The sequence below is a fragment of the Symphalangus syndactylus genome, chromosome 3 (genome assembly GCF_028878055.3).
Source record: "Symphalangus syndactylus isolate Jambi chromosome 3, NHGRI_mSymSyn1-v2.1_pri, whole genome shotgun sequence".
NCBI classification, from domain to species: domain Eukaryota; kingdom Metazoa; phylum Chordata; class Mammalia; order Primates; family Hylobatidae; genus Symphalangus; species Symphalangus syndactylus.
Window position 1 is genome coordinate 17,043,129 of NC_072425.2, and position 25,217 is coordinate 17,068,345.

At 53.5% G+C, this 25,217-nt stretch overlaps 1 protein-coding gene across 5 annotated transcripts in view; it reads left to right on the forward strand.

Annotated features, from left to right (window-relative positions):
• Positions 1–2,951: 2,951 nt before the first annotated feature.
• SH2D3C (SH2 domain containing 3C) overlaps positions 2,952–25,217 on the forward strand; it is a 41,929-nt gene continuing 19,663 nt past the window's right edge. For 2 of the 5 annotated variants that reach the window (XM_055270980.2, XM_063635792.1), the window contains exons 1-3: positions 2,954–3,150; positions 7,853–8,330; positions 20,980–21,019. In XM_055270980.2, the coding sequence (XP_055126955.1) occupies positions 3,114–3,150; positions 7,853–8,330; positions 20,980–21,019 (555 nt within the window). In that variant the 5' untranslated portion in view covers positions 2,954–3,113. Of the gene's footprint in view, positions 3,151–7,852; positions 8,331–10,787; positions 11,146–20,979; positions 21,020–25,217 lie in introns of those variants that run through there. The other 3 variants (XM_063635793.1, XM_063635794.1, XM_055270981.2) reach the window with 3 other exon arrangements.

The window sequence follows — 25,217 nt, forward strand, 5'->3', positions numbered from 1 at the left end:
AGCATCTATTGAGCACCCATGATCCAGTCCTCATATGGAAGGGGGCTAGTGTGGATGGGTAAGGCCCTGGCCTCTCTCAGAAGGCTTCAGGTCTGTTTGGAACATGCAAATAAGGACACAAGGGGATTAAATCAAAATGATACTCTTGGTATAAATATTTTATTTTGCTGCCATGAGATCATGTAAGGGATGTTATATTTATCCTATTTTACTGATGGGAAAAAAAAATAAAAGGCTCAGAGAGGTGACATGACTTGCCCAAGGTCATGGAGGTGAGGATTGAACCCAGGATTGCGTGGGCCTGATGCCTTTAACGATGAAGTTTAAGGTCTCCAACTCTGCCCTGTCTGTGAGCCTGTCTTCTCCCTCCTCCCCATAGGCACCCCCCCCCCACACTGTCCCTGCTTGAGTCACAGACTGAGGAAGAGGGGCAAGGATAGGGGACAGAAGTGAGAGCAGGGGGCTGGGCGTGGTGGCTCACGCCTGTAATCCCAGCTCTTTGGGAGGCTGAGGCTGGAGGATCACCTGAGGTCAGGAGTTCAAGAACAGCCTGAGCAACATAGTGAAACCCCGTCTCAATAAATAAATAAATAAATAAGCCGGGCGTGGTGGGGCGTGCCTGTAATCTCAGCTACTTGGGAGGCTGAGGCAGGAGAATTGCTTAAACTCGGGAGGTGGAGGTTGCGGTACTAAGATTGCACCACTGAACTCTATCCTGGGTGACCAGTTTTTTTTTTTAAGTCTCTGTCTTAAGTTTTTTTAAGACTCTGTCTCAAAAAAAAAAAAAAAAGAAAGAAAAGAAAAAAGAAATGAGTTCAGGGATCCTGGGGCACTATAGCCTCAAGCCAACCTGCAGGGATCCAAAGGAGGTAAAAGCCTGAGGCGGGGAGGGCAGAGCTGCATTCCCGGTGGTGTGAGGCCAGCCTGAGCGAAGGCCTGGAGGCAGGAAAGTACTCGGGGGTATTCAAGGCGGGGGACCGCGGGCCGGGCTGGCCTGCCCTCCAGTGCAAGCTGAAGAGCTCCTGCAGGACAGCCACCCGCCGGCAGGTCCTCGGCCGCACTCCTAACGGCCACTCCAGGCAGCACAAAGGGGGCTCTGAGCTCAGCGGAGCCACCACACTGAGCCCTATTCATTCTCCTAGGGGTGCCAGAAACTGCCCTGGCGCCCGGGCCAAGAGCAGACAGGCCCCAGCACTGACGAGGCGCCTCTGCCGCAGCAACACAGCATCTCTGTGGCTGAGACTCCCAGGTCTCGTGCCTTGTGCCTGCCTGTCAGGATTCCCTGTCCTGTGCCAATCTGCCCCTTATCTGTGCCCATCTCTCAGCAACCACAGCCAGGGCTCGCAGAGGCCCACGGTGTGCTGGCTTGGACCAGTGTTTGCTTCTCTCACCCTCCCAACAACCCCAGGAAAGGAGAGCTGCTGTGGCTCCATTTAACAGATGAGGAAACCGTGGCCCGGAGAAGCAAAGTGTCTTGTGCGGGATCACACAGCAAGTCGGGAGCAGGCCAGCCAGGAAGCAGCACAGCCTTGGCAGCTAACCCAAGTCACACTGCAACCCCCTCGTGGGACAGAAGCCTCAGACCTACTTTCTATCTTCCGCTAGGGGACACCAGCCAGGGAGTTAAGACACTTGGTTGTCAGTCTGTCCAGTGTCTGCCTCTGCTTTTTTTTTTTTTTTTTTTGAGATAGGGTCTCCCTTTGTTGCCAGGCTGGAGTGCAGTGGCGCGATCTCGGCTCACTGCAAGCTCCGCCTCCCTGGTTCAATTCTCCTGCCTCAGCCTCCCGAGTAGCTGGGAATGCAGGTGCACACCACCACACCCGGCTAATTTTTTAAAATGTGTTTTTAGTAGAGACTAGGTTTCACTATGTTGGCCAGGCTGTGCTCGAACCCCTGACCTCAGGTAATCTACCCACCTCGGCCTCCCAAGATGCTGGGATTACAGGCATGAGCCACTTCGCCCACCCTGGGGCTGTTACTGTTAATGGAGGATGCAGGAAGTGCCCTATCAGATGGCAGTGGACTCCTCTCACAGCCTGGGTTGCCAGCCTGGGGTCCAGGATAAAACACCGAACCCCGCAGGTCGGCAGGTTGGCTGCATACCTCCCACTTCTCCCCATTCTAGAAATTAGGTGACTGAGGCTTGGGAGGTGGAAGTAGCTGGGATTGGCAGCCCTGGGTCTTGGGCCCCGCCCCCAGCCCCAGCAGCTGCTGACACCCTTTGCAGATGTCCAGGATGACCCGTGGAGGGAAGGTTGCATTTCCTCATCTCGGTCTGCCCACCTGAGCATGCACCAGCTCGTGGGTTAAGGGGCCTAGAAGGGAGAGTTGTGACCCAGTCTGGGCCAGCAACCAGCTGTGTTACCTGGGGAAATCCCTCTGCTTCTCTGTGCCTTGGTTTCACCATCTCTGTCCAGTGGGTACAGTGGACCACATGATGACATCTCCCTGATAGCTTGGAAAGCGGTGACTGTGCTTTGGTAGGCACTGATTCTGTGCCAGGCCCTACACCAATGGCTGAACCCAATGAAGTGGGCACTGTGAGTACCCCTGGTTCACGGGAGGACATCACACGGTGGCAAAATGGCCAGCCAAGAGTGGAACTTGAGTCTGGGGGGCCCAGAGTCCTCAGGCCTGACCACAGCACTCTCCCATCTGCGGCTGCCAGTCCCTCTCCTGGGTACAGAGGCTGAGAAGCAACTGCCCTGCACACAGGCCTGACTCCCCTCACCTTCCCAGCCTGACGGCCAGGCCCCCTGACAGCTGTTGGCAGGTCCCCAGCGGCCCCCAGCCCACTGGGCTCTGTTCCCAGAGCCTGCGGCTTGCTCCTTAGACCTTCCAGGTCCCACGGGCTTACGGTCTGCCCCCTGCCCCTGCTGCTGAGGCCAAGGAGGCGGCCCATAGGGGCCGGGGTTAGGAGAGGCCCCAGCCCCCGCCTCCTGCGGAGAGGGTGGGGAGGGTGGAGCTGTGGGAGTTTCACTGGTTTAAAAATACACAGAGGAAGCGAGTGAGAGAAAGGGGAAGGGGAGGTGGGAGAGGCACCTCAACTTTGATGTCCAGAGCCTTGAGTGGCCACTCGCAAGCTGGCCAAGGGCTTCACACAACTTGCCAAGATGACAGAGGGGACCAAGAAGACCAGCAAAAAGTTCAGTGAGTGCGGGGTGCCGTCTGCACTGTCCTCCATCCCTGGCTCTCCTCTGGGCCTCTCTCTGCATCTGTTTCTTCATCACTGTCTCATTTCTGTTTCTGTCTCTCTCACTCTTTTCCTTTTTTTTGTTTTTTACTTTTGGACACCAGTGTCTCTGTCACCCAGGCTGGAGTGCAGTGGCACAATCTCGGCTCACTGCAGCCTTGACCTCCCAGGCTCAAGTGATCCTCCCACCTCAGCCTCCTAAGAAGCTAGGCAAGCAGCTAGGACTCCAGGCACAATTAATTTTTTTTTTTTTTTTTGGCCGGGTGTGGTGGTGGCTCACGCCTGTAATCTCAGCACTTTGGGAGGCTGAGGCTGGTGGATCACCTGAGGTCAGGAGTTCGAGAGCGTGGCCAACATGGTGAAACCCCTCTCTACTAAAAATACAAAAAATTAGCCGGGTATGGTGGCACGCATCTGTAATCCCAGCTACTCAGGAGACTGAGGCAGAAGAAATGCTTGAACCCGGGAGGTGGAGATTGCAGTGAGCCGAGATTGCACCACTGCACTCCAGTCTGGTCGACACAGCGAGACTGCATCTCAAAAAATAAGTAAATAAATAAAGTAAAATAAAATTGATTTTTTTTTCTAGAGACCGGGGTGCGGTCTCACTTTCTTGCCCAGGCTGGTCTCGATCTCCTGGGCTCAAGCGATCCTCCTGTTTCCGGCCTTGTTTCTGTTTCTCTTTGTCCATCACTGTCTCTCTGCAGACGTCTCCGCTTCTGGGCATCCCATGGCTTTCTGGCTGCCACTCTGGCCCAGCATCTCTGTCTCTCTCTCTGACTGACTTCATTCTCCATCTCTGTGCTTCTCTTGTCTCTGTCTCTTTGTCTCCCCACCGTGTCTCTCGATCTCTGCAGTCTACTGTGTCTCTGGCTGTCTCTGACCTCGCGGCCGGGCAGGGGAGGCGTTCGCACACTCCATCGCCTGCCCGAAGGCCTGGGTTCACATGGGATCCCAGGTCGGGAGTTACTGGGGCGGCAGGGGGATGGGGGCGTCATGGGATCCCAGGTGGGGAGTTACTGGGGCGGCAGGGGGATGGGGGCGTCATGGGATCCCAGGTCGGGAGTTACTGGGGCGGCAGGGGGATGGGGGCGTCATGGGATCCCAGGTCGGGAGTTACTGGGGCGGCAGGGGGATGGGGGCGTCATGGGATCCCAGGTCGGGAGTTACTGGGGCGGCAGGGGGATGGGGGCGTCATGGGATCCCAGGTCGGGAGTTACTGGGGCGGCAGGGGGATGGGGGCGTCATGGGATCCCAGGTCGGGAGTTACTGGGGCGGCAGGGGGATGGGGGTGTCATGGGATCCCAGGTGGGGAGTTACTGGGGCGGCAGGGGGATGGGGGCGTCATGGGATCCCAGGTCGGGAGTTACTGGGGCGGCAGGGGGATGGGGGCGTCATGGGATCCCAGGTGGGAAGTTACTGGGGCGGCAGGGGATGGAGGTGTCATGGGATACTGTCCCACATTCCCAACAGCAGTGAGGCTGGGACCCAACACTTGGGTAGGGAAAGAGCCCAGAGCTACTAGAACCAGGCTCCAGGGTGAGGGGCCACACTCGTCCCCTACTCTGTTTTCCTGTGTCTGTCCTTCCCAGTCCCAGCAAACTTTTTCTGTCTCCTGATTCCTTTGATCTGACCCCACCAGGGTTGGGGACGGGTGGTATAAAGGGCAGTGATTGTGACTGCATTTCCCAGATGGCAATGCTGAGGCCCAGAAACTTGCCTGAGGTCACACGGGCTATTGAGCAGGGTCCAATCCCAGACTCTGGACTCTGGGCCTCAGTTTCCCTCCTGGCCTCCACTATCTCCTCCAAACGTCTGGTGCCCAGGAGACAAAACCAGTGGTGCTGAGAAAGAAGGCGGTTGGGGGTCCTCCCTCTGGCCACTGATGCAATTTCCACCCCTACCACATGCAGCGGAAGGGCAGAGCGGCCACATTTGCCGACCACGTTTCTCAGGAGACCAAGGCAATAACCAAATAGGGCCCGCAGGGCTGGGAAGCAAACCCCTGAGCACTGACCCAGCGGTGCCGAGCCCTGGGCCTGTGTCCAGGCTCAGCTATGGCCTTGCTGTGTGACCCTGGGGCAGTCCCTCCCCATTGCTGGGCCTCAGTTTCCTCCCTTGTCAACTGGGGGCATCCTACCTGCATCCCAGCATGGGTGCGAACAGCTGAGGAGGTAGAGGATGCTGAGGATGTGGAAAATGCCAGAGTTTTTCCTTTTTTGCTCATCTGGAGGCTGTGGGGAAGTCAGTTGGTGGTGGCTGTGAGAAGGGACAGTCCCACAGCTGGGGGCAGGGGGAGGAAACTCGCATGCACCCCCGCGGAAACCAGGAGATGGTATCACCCCGGCCGTTCCTCTTGAGTCTGGAGCTGGGCTCAGCTGACAGGAAGGAGAGAACCACAGACAGTGCGACCCTCAGGCTCGCAACAACCCCCTCCTCATTCCACCCCCACCCCAGGTGCACAGAGGCTGGCTGGAACACCCCCCAACCCCCTACACGAGCACAAAACACGCATACCTGCTCCACCTACCAGCAGTGTGACCTCGGTTCATTACACTGCTCTGAATATCAATTTTCGCATCTGGAAAATGGGGATTAAACTGTGTCACTGAGTTATGCTGAGAATTCATGCAGCACATGTTTGGCAGATGCAGAATCATTTTCAGAAAATTTTAAATTATTATTATTAGTGGCCAGGCACGGTGGCTCACCCCTATAATCCCAAAACTTTGGGAGGCCGAGGTGGGTGGATCCCTTGAGGTCAGGAGTTTAAGACTAGCCTGGCCAGCATGGTGAAACCCTGTCTCTACTAAAAATACAAAAACCAGCTGGGCGTGGTGGCACGTGCCTGTAATCCTAGCTACTCGGGAGGCTGAGGCAGGAGAATCGCTTGAACCCGGGAGGTGGAGGTTGCAGTGAGCCAAGATTGCACCACTGCACTCCAGCCTGGGTGACAGAGCGAGACGCTGTCTCAAAAGAAAAAATAATAGATAAATAATTATTACTATTAGGACAGGCTCTTGCTCTGTTGCTCAGGCTGGAGTGCAGTGGTGCCATCATAGTGCACGGCAACCTTGAACTCCTGGTTTCAAGCCATCCTCCTGCCTCAGCCTCCCAAGTAGCTGGGATTACAGGCACACACCAGCACGTCCAGCTAACTTTTTTTATTTATTTATTTATTTATTTATTTATTTTGAGATGGAGTCTCACTCTTGTGGCCCAGGTTGGAGTGCAATGGTGCAATCTCGGCTCACTGCAACCTCCACCTCCACGGTAGCTGGGATTACAGGCATGCACCATGCCCAGCTAATTTTTGTATTTTTAGTAGAGACAGGGTTTCACCATGTTGACCAGGCTGGTCTCGAACTCCTGACCTCAGATGATCCGCCCGCCTCAGCCTCCCAAAGTGCTGGGATCACAGGCGTGAGCTACGGCACCAGGCCTTACTTTTTTATTTTTTGTAGAGACAGGGTCTTGCTATGTTGCCGAGGCTGGTTTTGAACTCCTGACCTCAAGCAATCCTCCTGGCTCATCTTTCCAAAGTGTTGGGATGACAGGTGTGAGCCACCACACCCAGCCCAGAGACATTTATTGTCATCATCATCATCATCATCACCATAGTCTTTGCTAATTCTGATTGAGGCTATTCTGTGTGCCAAGCACCATGTCAAGCACGTTATTTATAAGCTTTTCTTCCTTTTTCATTTTTTTTTTTTAATTTTGAGACGGAGTTTTGCTCTTATTGTCCAGGCTGGAGTGCAATGGTGCAGTCTCGGCTCACTGCAACCTCCGCCTCCCGGGTTCAAGCAATTCTCCTGCTTCAGCCTCCCAAGAAGCTGGGATTACAGGTGCGCCACCACACCCGGCTAATGTTTGTAGTTTTAGTAGAGAAGGGGTTTCATCATGTTGTCCAGGCTGGTCAAGAACTCCTGACCTCAGGTGATCCACCCGCCTCGGCCTCCCAAAGTGCTGGGATTACAGGAGTGAGCCACCATGCCTGGCCTAAGCTTTTCTGTAATTCTCACATTGCCTTAGTGGGTAGGTGCTAGAATCTCTATTTTACTGATGTGGAGAATGAGGCTCAGCTTAGAGAGGTCAAGTGACTTGCCTAAGGTCACACAGCTAGGATGTGAAAGAGCAGGAATTCAAGTCCAGGGCCACGTGACCCCAAAGCTCCCATCTTATACCACTTCTAGGGGTGTGTTAACAATTTTAGAAGGGGAGTCTGGGAAGCCCCCAGCCCTCTTTAGCCTCTCACCGAGTGAAACTGCAAGGAATTGTTCATTATTATTATTATTATTATTATTATTTTTTTTTTTTGAGACGGAGTCTCGCTCTGTCACCCAGGCTGGAGTGCAGTGGCGCGATCTCTGCTCTCTGCTCACTGCAAGCTCCGCCTCCCGGGTTCACGCCATTCTCCTGCCTCAGCCTCTCCGAGTAGCTGGGACTACAGGCGCCCGCCACCACGCCCGGCTAATTTTTTGTATTTTTAGTAGAGACAGGGTTTCACCGTGGTCTCGATCTCCTGACCTCGTGATCCGCCCGTCTCGGCCTCCCAAAGTGCTGGGATTACAAGCGTGAGCCACCGCGCCCGGCCCATTATTATTATTGATGTTGACATTGTCATTAACTTCTTTTCCTTCCCTTCCCCTCTGCTAGAGTTCTTCAAGTTCAAGGGCTTTGGGAGTCTCTCCAACCTCCCTCGGTCCTTCACTCTGAGACGATCCTCAGCTCCCATCAGTAGGCAGTCCCATTTGGAGCCTGACACCTTTGAAGCCACGCAGGATGACATGGTGACGGTGCCCAAGAGTCCCCCAGCCTATGCCCGCTCCAGTGACATGTACAGCCACATGGGCACCATGCCTCGCCCCAGCATCAAGAAAGCACAGAACTCACAGGCTGCCCGGCAGGCCCAGGAGGTGGGTCCCAAGCCCAACCTGGTACCCCGAGGTCTACCCGACCCCCCAGGCTTGGAGGCAGCCAAAGAGGTGATGGTGAAGGCCACTGGCCCTCTAGAGGACACCCCAGCAATGGAACCCAACCCTTCAGCAGTGGAGGTAGACCCCATCAGAAAGCCTGAGGTCCCCACAGGAGACATAGAAGAGGAGAGACCTCCCAGGGACGTGCACTTAGAAAGGTAGGTGCCCAGGGGCTGGTTGGGACCTGCAGGGATGGCTTCTGTTTTTTTCTTTTTTTTTGACACAGAATGTTGCTCTGTCTCTCAGGCTGGAGTGCAGTGGTGTGATCCCGGTTCACTGCAACCTCTGCCTCCCGGGTTCAAGCAATTCTCCTGCCTCAGCCTCCTGAGTAGCTGGGACTACAGGCGCCCAACACCACGCCGGGCTAATTTTTGTATTTTTAATAGAGACAGGATTTCACCATGTTGGCCAGGCTGGCCTCGAACTCCTGACCTCAGGTGATCTGCCTGCCTTGGCCTCCCAAAGTGCTGGGATTATAGGCGTGAGCCACCGGGCCGGGGCTTCTTTTTAACCCAGTACACATCTGGGTTAAAAAGAAAAAAACCTACACATTGACCAAGTGCTTACTGTAGACCAGGTACTGTGCTAAACCCTTTACTTGTAATTAGCAAAAGAAAACTGGCAAGGAGAGACTGTTACTGTTTCCATAGGACAGATGAGGAAGCTGAGATTCACAGAGTGACGTCATCTGCCTCAGTCAGGACGCATATTTGCTAATGACAAAGCCAGCATGTGAACCGAGACCCCCTGCCTCCAAAGCCCCAGTCAGCCTCTAGCATGGGCCCTCAGCTGCTGAATGGGTCCTAAACCCAGTCACTAGACCCCTGCCCTGAACCCCCTCACCCAAATCGTCACCATTAGTTCTGCTGGACAATACCTCCACCTAGTCTAGAAAACCATTTGTCAGCTTAATTTGGTTATAGGGTGAGTTGGTTCATGTAAAAATACAAATTGTGATGATAGGACAATAGCTCCCATTTAGCAAGCATTTTTACTGGGTATCAAAACAAATATCTCACTGAAAACTCCATAGAAGATTCAATCATTAAGGCTGGGTGCAGTGGCTCATGCCTGTAATCCCAGTATTTTGGGAGGCTAGGAGTTTGAAAACAGCCTGGCCAACACAGTGAAACCCCGTCTCTACTAAAAATACAAAAACTAGCAGGGCGTGGTGGCGCATGCCTGTGATCCCAGTTACTCAGGAGGTGGAGGCATGAGAATTGCTTGAACTTGGGAGGTGGAGGTTGCAGTGAGCCGAGATCACACCACTGTACTCCAGACTGGGCAACAGAGCAAGACTCAGTCTCAAAAAAAAAAAAAAAACAGATTCAATTATTAGCCCCACTTACAGATTGGGAAACTGAGACTCAGTCAAGGTTACACAGAACCGGGATTTGAGCAGGAATCTGCTTCCTTCCAGAGGCTGCACACTTATGTAGCACATTGGACTCACCACCTTCTCAATCCTAGGGCCATGTCTTTCACACCCGGGGAGACCCCTCAATCCCAGCCAAAGGAGTCCCCGGCTTTTCAATCCTTAGAACCTTTGTCTCAACCACACCAGTCACATGTGCCTGTCAAAATAAAGAAAAATAGTCAGCTGGCCAGGCGCAGTGGCTCACGCCTGTAATCCCAACACTTTGGGTGGCCGAGGTAGGCAGATCACAAGGTCAGGAGTTCGACACCAGCCTGGCCAAAGAGACCAGCCTGACCAACACGGTGAAACCCTATCTCTACTAAAAATACAAAACTTAGCCAGGCGTGGTGGCAGGCACCTGTAATCCCAGCTACTCGGGAGGCTGAGGCAGCAGAATTGCTTGAACCTGGGAGGCAGAGGTTGCAGTGAGCCAAGATCGCGCCATTGCACTCCAGCCTGGGTGACAAAGCGAGACTCCAACTCAAAAAAAAAAAAAAAAAAAAAAAAAAAAGTCAGTTGAACAAAACTAATTGTAGGGCCAGAGTTCTGGGACCTTTCTTTCTTTTTTTTTTTCTGGTAACTTTCTTGAGAGACACCAAGCACAGCCTCTGTCTTTGAGCTGTAATTGCCTAGACCCCTGATCAGTGAGGAGGACCATGTAAAGGGGTAGAGTGAATCCAGTCCAGATTCTGCTTCTTACTGGCTGCATGACTGGACAAATCTGTTCCTCTCTTGGAGCCTCAGTTTCTCATCTGATAAATGGACATAACAACAGCACCTACCTGGTCGGGTTGTGGTGAGGATTCAAGAATAACATACCTGTAAAATCTCAACACAGTGGCTGGCATGCTGCACTCAGTAAATGGGAATGCTATATTTACGGTTAATAGAACTCATGTTTTTCCACCATCCCCGGCTGCCTTCTGCCATCACCTCCTACATTCGTCCTCATTCGGGCGTAGAGGACCAAGGATTGTATGTAGCTGAGAGGGCCTGATGATGGGTCCTGGGGCGTTCTAAGACACCCCAAGGTATGAGACGGCACCAGAAGCCTGGCCCCTCCCACCCAGGGAAGCCGAGTTTCGCGGGAGCGGGGCGGGGCGGGGCGGGGTGGGGCGAGGCGAGGCGGAGTTGGAGGCGTGTCTAGGGGCGTGGCCTACCCCAGGCTGCGCGGAGAGCTGCTGGGGAAGCGAGCGCTGGAGCCGGGAGGGCGAGGCGGAAGGGTGTGCTAGGGCACGCGGCCTTCCCGACACTGACTGATGGGGAGGGGGCGGAGCGAGACCGCAGGCGAAGGGCCGTGTCCGAGGCGGAGAGCGTCCTTCCCTGCCGGTGGAGTAGGCGGTGGAGCGGGGCCAGGCAAGGAGCGCAGGGGCGTGTCCGGGGGCGTGGTCTACAGGTCAGTCTCCGCCCCCGGAGTCCGGCACTGGACTCCGCAGCTCCGTGGCCTGAGAAAGGAGGGAGCCGCTGGGCTTAGGAGGTCCCCGGGCTGCCGGCGGCGACAGCGGGGGAAGCATGACTGCTGTGGGCCGAAGGTGCCCCGCGCTGGGGTCCCGAGGGTGAGTGACCGAGCTGGGCCTGGGGAGGGCCAGCGGGGAGCAGGAGAGATCGAAAGGAGGAAATCTGCACCCCTGGGGCAACTGACAAATTTGGGGGTGGGGTTAGCATCAGGGACTTTTCTAAGCCAGCTTTCTTTGGGTGTAACTTTGTCACCGCAAGTCAGGCATCTGCTTATCTACTCTACACAACAACCCCAGGAGAGAAGTACTACTATCACCCCCATTTTATAGATGAGGGAAGAAAGATTGCCTGCCGAGTTTGACACAGCCAGTAAGCGTCAGAACCAGGGTTTAATCCCAGCTTCCTGGCCCATGCTCTTAACACCTTGGCAGCACATTCCTCTGCAGCAGGGCCAGGGCCGCTGAGAAAGGTGGCCTTGAGAAACCTTGAGAATGGCAAGTCCAGGACCCAGCCCAAGCCTTCTTCGCCTGTGGACAGAGCCCTGGTGGGCCTAACAGTGCCTCTGGCATCATGCTTAGCCAGGAGCTGACCAAGGAAATGAAGAGACTCTTCCCCTCCAGCATCTGGAGTGTCCCGAGGAGGATGGAGTTAGCAGACCAGATTGAGCCCCCTTCTGGTGCCCCGGGACCCAGTGCTCCATCTACCCCCCAGGGATTGTTGAACATTCTTTCCAGAAGTCCCTGAACCTCAACCCTGTGCCCTGGAGTCAGGGGAGCAGCCTGGCCCATGAGATCTCAGACTAGCCCTGCCCCATTCTGGTCTTTAGTCTCCCAAGTAGCCCAGATGGGCCTGAGATGGTCTCTGAGGATCCATCCAGTTTGGGGAGGAGGACATTTGGGAAATGCCAGTGAGCAAGTTCAGGGGCCCTGTTCCTGAGTGTCTAGAGGAGGCCGTCCCAGGCCTAAGCTGGGGAGACAGTGTCCCTCCCCCACCCCTGGGGAGGCAGGGTGCACCTGGAGCAGGAGGAAGGAAGGGGAAGAGGTGAGGCTGCAGGGGTTTCCTGGTGTCCTGTTCCTTGCTGAGATCATGGGGATGAAGAGGAAGGAGGGAGGAGGGACCTTTAGCTCCCCCCCAAAAAAGGAAAGCACCAGCCTAGCCTGCCCCCTACCTCCCAAGGACCCTCAGTCTTCTGCAGGTCCCAGAGAGGCACCCTCCCTCCTCAATCCATCTTACAGAAGAGGAAGCAGAGGCCTGGAGAGGGACAGGAAGCCCCAGCACTCCCTATCCCACGCCCACCCACGCTGGAATTGTCAGGCGAGGGTCCCACCAGGCATGATCACCAGCTGACAACCAGCAAGCACCTGACAGGTGTTGTCTAGCTCAACACTAGACTGGGGTGTGAGGTGGGAGCCTCTACTTGCCCCATTTTGCCAGTGAGGAGACTGAGGCTTAGAGAGGGGAAGAGACTCTCCTGGGGTCACAGAGAAATTGGGTGTCAGGCCTAACTATTTGATCCCAGGCCTGACTAGCTCCTAAGCCCAAGCTCTTAACCACTAGTTCACATTTCCCCTCTTGCAAGTAAAAATCTCAAAGCTTTTCCTTTTCTTTTTTCTTTCTTTCTTTTTTTTTTTTTCCAAGACGGAGTTTTGCTCTCGTTGCCCAGACTGGGGTGCAATGGTGTGATCTCGGCTCACCGCAACCTCCGCCTCCTGGGTTCAAGTGATTCTCCTGCCTCAGCCTCCCGAGTAGCTGGGATTACAGGCATGCGCCACCACGCCTGACTAATTTTTTTTTTTGTATTTTTAGTAGAGACATAGTTTCTCCATGTTGGTCAGGCTGATCTCGAACTCCTGACCTCAGGTGATCCGCCCACCTCAGCCTCCCAAAATGCTGGGATTACAGGCATGAGCCACTGCGCCCAGCCAGCTTTTTCTACCATTATTTCAAATGACTTCCCATGACCCCCTGGAAAGGAGCCCATTTTACAGATGAAGATGTTGAGATTTTTGTGAGGCTAATAACTTGCTTGAGTTGATGCAGTTAGTTGAATGGGAATGATACTCATTTTCATTTTGACTGAGGTACAGCTATGCCTCAGACACTGTTCTAGGTTCTGGGAGATAGCAGTGAGCATGACAGACAAAACCTTGCCCTCGTGGAGTCCCCATTCCAGGGCAGGGGAGACAGATAACAGACAAGATAAATGAGTTCTGTGGTCGACTAGAAGAGAAAAGCCTTACTGAGAAAATTTAAAATCAGCTCTAGAATTGGTTGGCAAAAGTGGGGAGTGGCTGGTGGTGCCAATTTAAGAAGGTTAGCCAGGAAGAAAGGCTCAGTGAGGAAGTGGTGTTTGAACAAAGGAGACGAAGGGACAAACCCTCTTGCTGTCTGGAAAGGAGCATACCAGGCCAAGGGAACAGCGTGTATAAAGGCCCTGAGGTGGCCTGTTTGGGGAACAGCAGAGACCATTGTGGCCGGGGCAGAGCAAGGTGGGAAGGACAGGGAGGGGTGGGCTGGGAGGCTGGGATGGAAATGGGAGCAGATAACGTAGGGCCTGGAAGAGCCCAGCGAGGACCTGGCTTTGGCGCTGAGCAAAACGGGAGCCATTGCTGGCCTTGAGCCGCGGCAGGCACCACTGTGACTTATGTTTTTAAAAGACCTCTTTTAGGAGAATCTTTTCTGTATTTGTTATTTTTTTGAGACAGGGGCTTTATTCTGTTGCCCAGGCTAGAGTGCAGCGGCTCAATCATAGCTTGCTGCAGCCTCGAACTTTTAGGAGGATCTGATTGCTGTTCTGTGTTGCTTTTTAGTGCCTCATCTGAGTGTCCTTTGCCTCCCACCTAGAGATCCAAGCCCCTACCCTCACTCCCAAGGGGCTGTTTGGAAGGAAACGGAGACTTGAGAACCGGGGGTACCCTGTGTTGCCCCTGCCCCAGCCCTGGTGCCAGGCACTGAAAACAGGCCAGGATACTCCCCCCACCACTCCATTTCCTTTTGGAATGTTGATTCTGGTCCAAGAATTCCCAACTCTCCCCAGAGTCCCACGACCCTCTCGGCCCTGCAGGGTGACGTCAGCTGCCGGGCATCTGGTAGCGATTACCCACCAGGGGTGGGGGTCGTGGTGGGCCGCGTCTGTGCAGCCTCTTCAGGCTCTGGGAGGCTAGTCCTTGTCTTCCGAAGGGGCCCAGCTGCTCCTGGCTCTCATTTCCTGTGGAGACTTTCTCACAGTCCTTGAGACCCCCGGACGCCTTGGGCTGTGGGAAATGGGCTGGCTTGGGAAGGATGGGCTGTTCCCCCGACCCCTAGCTGGATCCACATCCCTCCAAACCCTCAGGGGACCCTGTTGCAGGCTGCTGGACCTGCATGGGGTGAGGGCTGGGGAGGATAGGGGTCAGGTACAGCAGTAGCTCAGAGGCCCACTGACCGTGTGACCTTGAGCCAGTCTCTTTTCTTCTCTTAGCCTTAGTTTCCCCATCAGTAAATTGAGAACAATGACAGCACCTGCTTCATAGAGTCACTGTGAGGACGGGATATGTCAGGTGGAGCATTTATTCTGGGCTGGGCCCAAGCAAGTACGAGTAAACAGGAGCTACTCATGCTGTAGAAGGGGAAACTGAGGCCCGATGAGAGGGACTTGCCCAGAGCCACGCCACTTCCTACCTCCCAGCCGAGGGCCCTCTCAGGCTCCACCCCATTTCCTCTTCCTGACATTGGTTCTGGGCTCTGGTTGAAATGTTGTGTTTTTGTTTGTCTGTTTCTTTGCCTTCCCTCTCTAGCTTCTCCTCCTCTGCACCCAGAAGTGGCTCCCAATGTCTGGGGGAGTCCGCCCATTTATGGAACAGAGAATTAGACATCAGGCCATCTGGTTCTAGTCTGAGCAGCTGCATACCCTGGGTCAAGTTACAAGCTTCAGTTTTCTCCCCTGTAAAATGGGGCTTCGAGATCACAGGCGTTCCCTCAGCCGCTAGCACTCAGTAGATGCCTTTTCTTTTCTCTCTTCTTTGGCAGGTTTTGAGACTTGGGCGGCAGCTCTCAGGGCCCAGCATCGTCAGCTCCGCCCTGGGAAGAATGGCCCCTGCTCTGCCTTCTCCTTACAGGGCTGTCGCCCATCCTGAGCTCCTGCTAGACACCGCAGCCCACTCAGGAAAACTGAGGGCTCCAGACGGTGGAGAGGGAGCAGAATGTGCTGGGCACAATGGTGGCCCATCTTGGGGAGTGGGGCAGGGCTAAAGCCAAGAGTCTTCCCGGCAGGGAATCCCACAGGCCCCATAGCTGGTGTCCTGGGAGAGACGGGGCTTTCCACCCAGCTCTTTTTGCCCAGGTCCTTTAAGGACTGAGAAGTTCAGAGCAGGCAGGTGCCTGTTGCTTCTCTGCGGAGGGTGAGTGAAGATGGGAGTGAAGGAAGGAAAGAGGCTGGGCACAGGGCTCACGCCTGTAACCCCAGCACTTTGGGAGGCCAAGGCAGGTGGATCCCCTGGTGCCAGGAGTTCAAGACCAGCCTGGCCAACATGGTGAAACCCCATCTCTACTAAAAATACGAAAACTAGCCGGGCATGGTGGCTCACGCCTGTAGTCCCAGCTACTCAGGAGGCTGAGGCAAGAGAATCACTTGAACCCGGGAGGCGGAGGTTGCAGTGAGCCGAGATCATGACACTGCACTCCAGCCTGGGTGACAGAGCAAGACTCCATCTCAAGAACAAACAAGGCCGGGCGCGGTGGCTCACGCCTGTAATCCCAGCACTTTGGGAGGCCGAGGCGGGCGGATCACAAGGTCAGGAGATCGAGACCATCCTGGCTAACACGGTGAAACCCCGTCTCTACTAAAAATACAAAAAATTAGCCGGGCGAGGTGGCAGGCGCCTGTAGTCCCAGCTACGCGGGAGGCTGAGGCAGGAGAATGGCATGAACCCCGGGGGGCGGAGCCTGCAGTGAGCCGAGATCGCGCCACTGCACTCCAGCCTGGGTGAAAGAGCAAGACTCCGTATCAAAAAAAAAAAAAAAAAAAAAAAAAAGAACAAACAAACAAAAAACAGGAAGGAAAGAAACTTCAGCCCCCCAGGAGGGGCATGGTGGGAGGGTGGCAGATCTTCATGGGTGGAGCCTGGGGCAACAAGAGGATCCCCACATGGGCCAGGGAACCTTGCACCCCTCCTTCTCATGTGGTCCTCACAGCCCCTCTGGGGAGATAGTTATAATGTGCCCACTTTACAGATGACGAAGTTGAGCTTCAGAGAGGGAAGGCAGGGAGCCAGGGATCAGGGGCAGGGGAAAAGCTGAAAGGCAGGTGGCAGAGGTTGAGGAGGTCTCCACTTGAGGACATATGTCCAGGCCTCAAGGCCCAAGGGAACAGACAGGGACAGAGAGCAGACAGGCCTGTGCAGAGGACCAGGTCACCGTCATGAAAGAGGGCCAGGGTGGGGCAGGACGGCAGCCTCTCCCCACCCCTTCTCCTACAGGGCCCCTGGGGGAACGTCACCCTTCCTTCTGGCCCATGATGAAGGCCCTGAGGGTGAAGCTCAGATTTAAACATGCATTGGGGGAAAATAAGGATAATGGGCTTTAATTGCTGCTCATTAATCCAATTAATTAAGCTAATGTATGCAATAAGTGGTATCAGTTATCAGAACAAATCAGTTAATACAGGCAGTGAAAGGGGTTATTTAAATAATTAATGCTGATGATTAATGGGACTGATTTAGCTCAATTGTCACTATTATTTATTAATTAATTTCACCACTAATATGGCAGGAGAACTCTCTTTTAGGTTTGTAAAATGAGGAATAAATAAATTAATTAGTGGAGCTGAGTTTTGAAAATGGATGCTTTGATTCCTGGATTTGATCATTACAATGGGAGGGAGAGTTTTCTAGAAATCCCCAAGCAAACTGAGCTCTGAAGGCTGAGTAGGAATGACCCTACTCAGGGAGCGCCTCAGGGAGCGAGGACATTCTAGGCAGAGGGAACAGCACATGCAAAGGTCCTGAGGCTGCAGGGGGTGGAGCTCTTTGGAGGAAGTTTGAGGAGGCCAGAGTGCAAGGAAGGGAGAGGAGAGAGAAGAGATTTGACCAGCAGAGACTGGGTCACAGATGGCCCAGCCAGGAGGACGAGACTTTGTCCTCAGGACTGCGGGGGCTGCTGTGACACTCATTCATTCATTCAAAAAAATGTATTTACTAAGTTCCTGATGGTTCTTGACATTGTCTAGACAGAAACACAAACCCTTGTCCTTGTGGGGCTGACGTTCTAGTGAGAGGAGCTAGTCCCTGCGTGAGAGGAAATGCGTGCTAAGTCAGATGAGGGGTCAGAGCAGAATTAAGCAGGGAAGGGAAAGTGGTAGTGGAGGAAGATCACACTTTCAGAAAGGGTGGCCAGGGAAGGCCTTGCTGAGAAGGGGACATTTTAGTGAAGAACTGAAGGAGGGGTTGCGTATGGTCGCTCACACCTGTAATCGCAGCACTTTGGGAGGCTGAGATGGAAGGATCGCTCCAGCCAGGAGGTCGAGGCTATGGTGGCCATGATCTCACCACTGCATCCCAGCCTAGACGACAGAGTGAGACTCTGTCTCAAAAAAAAAACTGAAGGGCCAGGCATGGTGGCTCATGCCTGTAATCCCAGCACTTTTTGGGAGGCTGAGGCAGGCAGATCACCTGAGGTCAGGAGTTCAAGACCAGCCTGGCCAACATGGCGAAACCCCGTCTCTGCTAAAAATACAAAAAATTAGCCCGGCATGGTGGTGGTCACCTGTAATCCCAGCTACTTGGGAGGCTGAGGCAGGAGAATCACTGGGACATGGGAGGCGGAGGTTGCAGTCAGCCAAGATCGCACCACTGTACTCCAGCCCGGGCGATGGAGCGAGACTCCGTCTCAACAACAACAACAACAACAAAAAAGAGCAGGAGGGAGGGAACCCAGGGGATATCTGCAGGAAAAATATTCCAGGCAGCAGGAATAGAAAGTGCAAAGACCCTGAGGTGAGGTGGGGGAGATGGAGCAGCGCGGGTGAGGGGGACTGTGGTGGGCCATGGGGTCAGTGTGCAAGGCTGTTTCCAGGACCTTGGCTCTTACTGTGAGTGAAGCTGGGGGCCACGCAAGTGGGTCGGAGCAGAGGAAAGCTGTGATCTGACCTTCATTTGAACAGGACTGCTGTGGCTGCTGTGCGGGGAGAATAGGTCTCAGGGACACAGATGGAGGCAGGGAGGCCAGTGGGAGGTGGTGGTGATAGTCCAGGCAAGTGATGGCAGCGGATTGTAACTGGACATGGTCACTGTGTCTTGGCCATGTCAGAGTGTTGTAGCGCCACCCCATGGTGAGGCCATGGGGTGAAAGAGTGGCCCCAGAGCCTCAGCTTCCCTGACCTGGTCCTCTGCCCTGAGCACCCCTATAGGCTCTGGCCACCCTAGTCAGGCCTGATCTCTTGTGCAGGCACCCTGTCTCCAAGGCTCTGCCCCTGTCCCAGAGCCCGAGGGGAAGTACAGGAAGCAGGAGGAAGCGCTGGGTTGATCCAGTGTCCTGGCCAATCTGTTCCCAGCAGTGGGAGGATTTCCGGGCCTGAATAGCAGGAAATGTTGGGATGGGACCCCTCACCCGGGAAGAGTGGGCGGAGGTGGATGGGGGAGGGGCCCTACTCTACCTCACTCCCACTGCTGCTGGACAGAGAGAACCCAAAAGCCTACTGTTGCTGGGCTGTAGCTTGAGGGACAGTGGTTAGTTACCAGCGAGGGCTTTCTAGGAGAGAAGACTAGCGATGAAGAACCCTAAAATGTTAGAACAGGGAGGGCTATCAGACAACGTCTCAAGGAGGAGCTTTTGGCTTTAGGATTGGGGGAACTCACAATTTTATTTTTTATCTCGGCTTTCTTTTGTTTGTAAATACTAGGCCCCTGTATTTGAGGAGGAGGTCCAATATTCGACCTCCCCTCCCCATTTTGCAGATGGGAAGGCTGAGGCCTTTCTTAGCCAGAGAACCTGGACCCAGCCTAACAACATTAATGATGACAGCGATTAACAATTCAAATTGGCTGTTTACTATTCATGCATCCCTTTAAGCAATATTTCTTTCTTTCAACCTCTTGTTCTTGGGTTCAAGTGATTCTCCTGCCTCAGCATCCCAAGTAGCCAGGATTACAGGCGTTTGCTGCCACGCCCAGCTAATTTTTCTTTAAGCAATATTTCTTGAGCTCCTGCAGGCACTGTGTTGGGGACTGGGTCTGAATGGTGATTTAGACAAAGTCAACACTTTCATAAGGGCATCAGATAATTAAGTCAACAAATAAATATGAAGTGGCCATTTCAGGGAGAAATTGCAAAAATTGAAAATAAACTAGGGTTGGGAACACAGAGTGAAGGAACGAGGGACTATTTGAGGTGAGGAGGTCAGGGAATGCTTCTCCGAAGAGGTGACATTAAGCAAAGCCCTGAATAAAGAGGGAGGAGGGACAAGCTTCATGAAGCCCTTGGAGAAGAGCATTCCAGGCAGAGGGAACAGCAAGTGCGAAGGCCCTGTGGCCGGAACAAGTTGCCAAGGAGGGTGGGGCAGAGGCAGGATAAGGGACATGAGGTGCAAGGGAGACAGCCTGGAGGGTTGGCAGGGTGGCTGTCAGGTACAGCAGGCCACACAGGGCCTTGTGGGTTGGAGAACAGATAAGCCAATTTATGTCTGTTTTTCTGGCATAATCATGGTACCCTCTTTACTCTCACAAAGGAAGAAAAGTTCTGGTTTGGATGATAAATTGCATGACCACGGAGAGGAGTTTAGATTTTGTTCTTCTACAGATGGGAGCCGCTGAAGGGCTGAGGATGGTGTGTTTGCCATCAAATGCTTAGGTTGTAAGCTTAGGTGCCTTCTGGCCTTGGGGCAGAAGCTGACTGTGGGTGACAGTGGACACGGAGCCCGAGGGAAGGCTCCTCTGCTCCACTGGAGACACGAGGGTGGCCCTGCTGTGGGTACGGGGTGGACATGCGGAGAGGATTCTGACGGCGGAGCGGCAGGATTTCCTGGTGGACTGGGTGTGGAGCTGAATGGAAGAGAGGGGGCACAAAGGACCACAAGGTTTTTGGCCAAAGCTGCAGGAAAGAGGAAACTGACATCAGCTGAGATGGGGAAGATGGGGAGGGGGCAGGGAGGAGCCACAGTTCTGCTTTGGATACGACAAGTTGGAGATGGCCTTCAGATATCCAAGGGGAGGTGTCCAGGAGGTAGTTGGGTTTCCGATTCTGGGGTTGGAGGGGCAGGTCCAGGCTGCCTGAGGGTAGGGGTAGCATTTAAGGCCGTGCAGTAGGGGGAGTGGTTCACGGTGGCCCTCAGGAGGAAGGAAGGAAAAACAGCCACCTCTGGCCTCTGGCCTCTCCAGGCTCTCCACCCTGGGGGCAGAATCAATTCCGTAGCCCTCTGGCACCGGCAGTGGCATCGCAGTTGGCTGGGCAGTGGCCGTGACTGGGTCACTCTACCCTAGGAAGTGAGCGCAGGGTAGGAGGACGGGCTGATCCCCACTTGGGGCCCTCCAGTGTTTAGAGTCAGGGATGAGGGGGGTGGGGTGGGAGGAGGGGGTGGGGAAGGCAGACAGAAGAAGAAAACCAGGGAAGCGTGGTGTCCGGAGTCCAGTGAAGAAAGTGGTTTGGGAAGCAGGCTCCATAATAAGCATGTAATGTTCATCACGCCCTGAGTCCTTGAGTCAACGCCATTGGGCAGAGGCTGTCATTATTCCTGATTTACGGATACGAAATGCAGGCTCAGAGAGGTGAAGGGACTTGCCTAGGGGTGCACAGCTGGAAAGTGAAGGAGCCAGGCCAGCTGTTAAGTGCCCCCTCCTGCCTTCAGGGTGATCCTGCTGGGGTCCTAAGGGCCAGGTGCTGGGCCAGGCAGGCAGGCAAGAGACTGGCAGCTGGGGAGCCAAGCAGGGCTGGGGACACTCACTTGTCTTTTCTCCTTCCAGGGCTGCTGGAGAGCCGGAGGCTGGCGGCGACTATGTGAAGGTAGGAGGGGCTGGGCCAGGGGTTGGTTAGAGGACACTGAAGGTCTCAGAGCCTGTTCCATGACGGGTGGGCAGAGCCCTCCCTCAAGCCTTGTTAGGAGCCAGACTTTGCTGTGTATTCCCGGGAGGGGAGGTTCTCAGAGTCGAGGCAGCATTTGGATCCAGTTTCATTGTCAGCACCTTTTTCCTACACCAGCTATTATTCTCTCCCGGCCCGAAACCCAGGGCATCCCAATATTTGATATCATCTGACCCCACCCACTTGCCAGCTGGACGGGGCCCCAACAGTGTCTCCATGTAAAGGATGCAGCTTTCCAATCCCACCCAATCTTTCTACACGTACTGTGTGCTGGCGCTGGGAGCAGGGAGCAGGAGAGGATGACTCAGTTCTTTATCACAGATAATGGGCACAGCTCAGATTTATCCAAAGCTTAATTTATCCTGGGCACTGGGAACATTGAAATGCAGTTTTGGCCGGGCACGGTGGCTCATGCTTGTAATCCCAGCACTTTGGGATGCCAAGGTGGGTGGATCACCTGAGGTCAGGAGTTCAGGACCAGTCTGGCCAACATGGTGAAACCCCATCTCTACTAAAAATACAAAAAATTAGCCAGAAGTGGTGGTGCATGCCTGTAATCCCAGCTACTCAGGAAACTGAGGCAGGAGAATTGCTTGAACCCAGGAGGCGGAGGTTGCAGTGAGCTGAGATTGCGCCACTGCACTCCAGCCTGGGAAAAAAGAAAAAAAAAAAGAAAATGCAGTTTTGAAATAACAATGATAGTAATGATAATAATCATAAATAACATATTGAGTGCCTACTGTGTGCAGACCCTGTGCTGGCTGCTAGACACTGGAGGAGAGGCATTCTTTATATGAGAGCTCTTTGGTTTTCTCCCTCATCACTGGGTAGGGAGAGCCTTCTTGTGCCCATTTACAGATGGGAAACTTGAGGTCCAGAGAAGTGCAGTGACTTGCCCTGGGTCACATTACTTTTTTTCTTTTTTTTTTCTGCTTTAAGTTCTGGAGTAACACATTCATGTGCAGAATGTGCAGGTTTGTTACATAGGTATACACATGCCAAGGTGGTTTGCTGTACCCATCAACCCATGATCTACATTAGGTATTTTTCCTAATGCTATCCCTCCCCTAGCCCTCTACACCGCACACTTTTAATGGTGAAAACCACAATTACTTTTGCACCAACCTGTTATTATGAGGAAGAACTGGGATTACACCCCAAGTTTGATGCCAGGACTATAGCCAAAGCCCTTGGCCTTCTACCCCCAGGAGCCCCCACCCTGAGCAACGCCCTGTGCTGAGTACTAAAAATAGGCAGAGGGCAACCAGCACCAGGCCCTGAATTCAAAAGGCTCCTGGTCCATGTGGGACCCATGGAAGAAGCATATAGTGCTTTGCGCTTGTTTTTTGTAATCCATCAGATTCAACTTTTATTCTTATTATTATTTCTTTTAAGAGATGGGATCTCATTCTGTCTCTCACTGCAGCCTTGAGCTCCTGGGCTCGAGCAATCCTCCCACCTTAGCCTCCTAAGTCCCTGGGACTACATGTGTGTGCCACTGCTTATTAAAAAAAAAAAAAATTTTTTTTTTTTTTTTTTTTTTTTTGGGACAGAGTCTCACTCTGTTGCCCAGGCTGGAGCACAGTGGCGCGATTTCGGCTCACTGCAAGTTCTGCTTCCCAAGTTCACACCATTCTCCTGCCTCAGCCTCCCGAGTAGCTGGGACTATAGGCGCCTGCCACCACACTCAGCTAATTTTTTGTATTTTTAGTAGAGACGGAGTTTCACCGTGTTAGCCAGGATGGTCTCCATCTCCTGACTTCGTGATCCGCCTGCCTCGGCCTCCCAAAATGCTGGGATTACAGGCGTGAGCCACCACGCCAGGCCAAAAAAAAAATTTTTTTTTAAAGATGGGGTTTCACTATGTTGCCCAGGCTGGTCTCAAAAGCCTGGCCTCAAGTGATCCTCCTATCTCAGCCTCCCAAAGTGCTGGGAATACAAGCACGAGTGACCACACCCAGCAGATCCAAATTTTAGTCCCATCAAAGCATGATGGGCCAGGCACAGTGGCTCAGGCTGGGCACAGTGGCTCATGCCTGTAATCCCAGCACTTTGGGAGGCCGAGGCAGGCAGATCACCTGAGGTTAGCAGTTCGAGACCAGCCTGGCCAACATGGCGAAATCCTATCTCTACTAAAAATACAAAAATTAGCCAGGTGTGGTGACACATGCCTGTAATCCCAGCTACTGGGGAGGCTGAGGCAGGAGACTTCCTTGAACCCAGGAGGCAGAGGTTGCAGTGAGTCGAGATAGCACCACTGTACTCCAGCCTGGACGACAGAGCAAGACTCAGTCTCAAAAGAGACAAAAAAAAAAAAAAAAAAAAAAAAAAAGCATGATGTAGGCTGATATAAAAACCCCCACAAAACTAAAAAACAAATTTTAGTCTGAGATCTGCCACTTACTTGCCACTGGATTTGGGTGTGGCATCGCCTCCCTGAGCATGTGTTTGACTGTGTGAAATGGTAACAGGGGTGCTTCCAACCCAGGGTTGCTATGGCTTCAGTGAGCCTGTGGCCGTGAGTGGGCGACCTGGGCCTGGAACAGGGCGGGCTGGCCTAGCTCCTCACCGCAGGGACATTTCATCACCCTGAGATGCTACCTGCCTAACTGTATGTAAGTGACTAGTAATGGAGCAGCGTGGGAAGTCCTCAGATTGCTGCCCCCTCACCATCACCAGAAGCTGTGGGAGCTCCAGAGGTAGGGGATGACTTTTAGCTGGGGAGCTGGGGAGCTGGAGATCAAGGAAAGCTTTCTGGAGGAGGAGGCATTGGAGCCAGGCCATTGCAGTTGACCGGGAACATTCACTGAGATCTCTCCATGAATGAAATGCTGGAAAGGAGACAAAGTTAAGCAGAGATGGGTAGGAGAGTGGTCCTGGCAGAGGCAGGAGTGTGGACAAAGTCAGAAAGTAAACTGCGTGAGCCCAGAAACAGAGCCCAGGGTAGCAGCAAGTCGAGCAGAAATTCCAGAACCCTTATGCCACTGTGGGAGGGAGGACCTGGGGAAAACCAACACCAAAGCCAATGGGTGGAATGCAAGGGGGCATATTTCAGCATCCCATAGACCCCAGCTGCCTGGTAAGGTAGTGAGATCCCTGTGAAGAATGTTAGCTTTATATTTTTTTCCTTTAGTTTATTTTTAGGGGTTAAAAATGTAGGTTTTTCTTTTTTTTTTTTTCAACATCGTAAAATAAATAATACCTGCTCAGTAGAACTGATTAAACAGTCTCCCAAAGGACATAGTCAAAGGAATGTTAATTTTAGTTTCAAGATTCAGATGAGGTTCTGGGCGCAGTGGCTTATGCCTGTAATCCCAGCAATTGGGAGGCCACAGTAGGGGGGTCATTTAAGGCCAGGAGTTCGAGACCAGCCTGGGCAACATAGCCAGATCCTATCTCTACAAAAAATATATAAAAATTAGCTGGGAAGGCTGGGTGCGGTAGCTCACACCTGGGCTCACACCTGTAATCCCAGCACTTTGGGGGCCTTGGGCCTTGGCATTGGGAGGCAAAGGCGGGCGAATCACTTGAGGCCAGGAGTTTGAGACCAGCCTGGCCAAGATAGTGAAACCCCTCTACTAAAAATACAAAAAACTGACTGGGTGCAGTGGCTCACGCCTGTAATCTCAGCACTTTGGGAGGCCGAGGCGGGTGGATCACTTGAGGTCAGGAGTTCAAGACCAGCCTGGCCAACGTGGAGAAACCCCATCTCTACTAAAAAAAAGATATAAAAAAGTTAAGCCGGGCGAGGTGGCTCAAGCCTGTAATCCCAACACTTTGGGAGGCTGAGGCGGGCGGATCACGAGGTCAGGAGATCGAGACCATCCTGGCTAACACGGTGAAACCCCGTCTCTACTAAAAACACAAAAAATTAGCCGGGCGTGTTGGCGGGCGCCTGTATTCCCAGCTACTCGGGAGGCTGAGGCAGGAGAATGGCGAGAACCCAGGAGGTGGAGGTTGCAGTGAGCCGAGATCGCGCCACTGCACTCCAGCCTGGGGGACAGAGAAAGACTCTGTCTCAAAAAAAAAAAGTTATCCAGGCTTGGTGGCACACTACTGTAATCCCAGCTACTCAGGAGGATGAGGCAGGAGAATTGCTTGAATCTGGGAATTAGAGGCT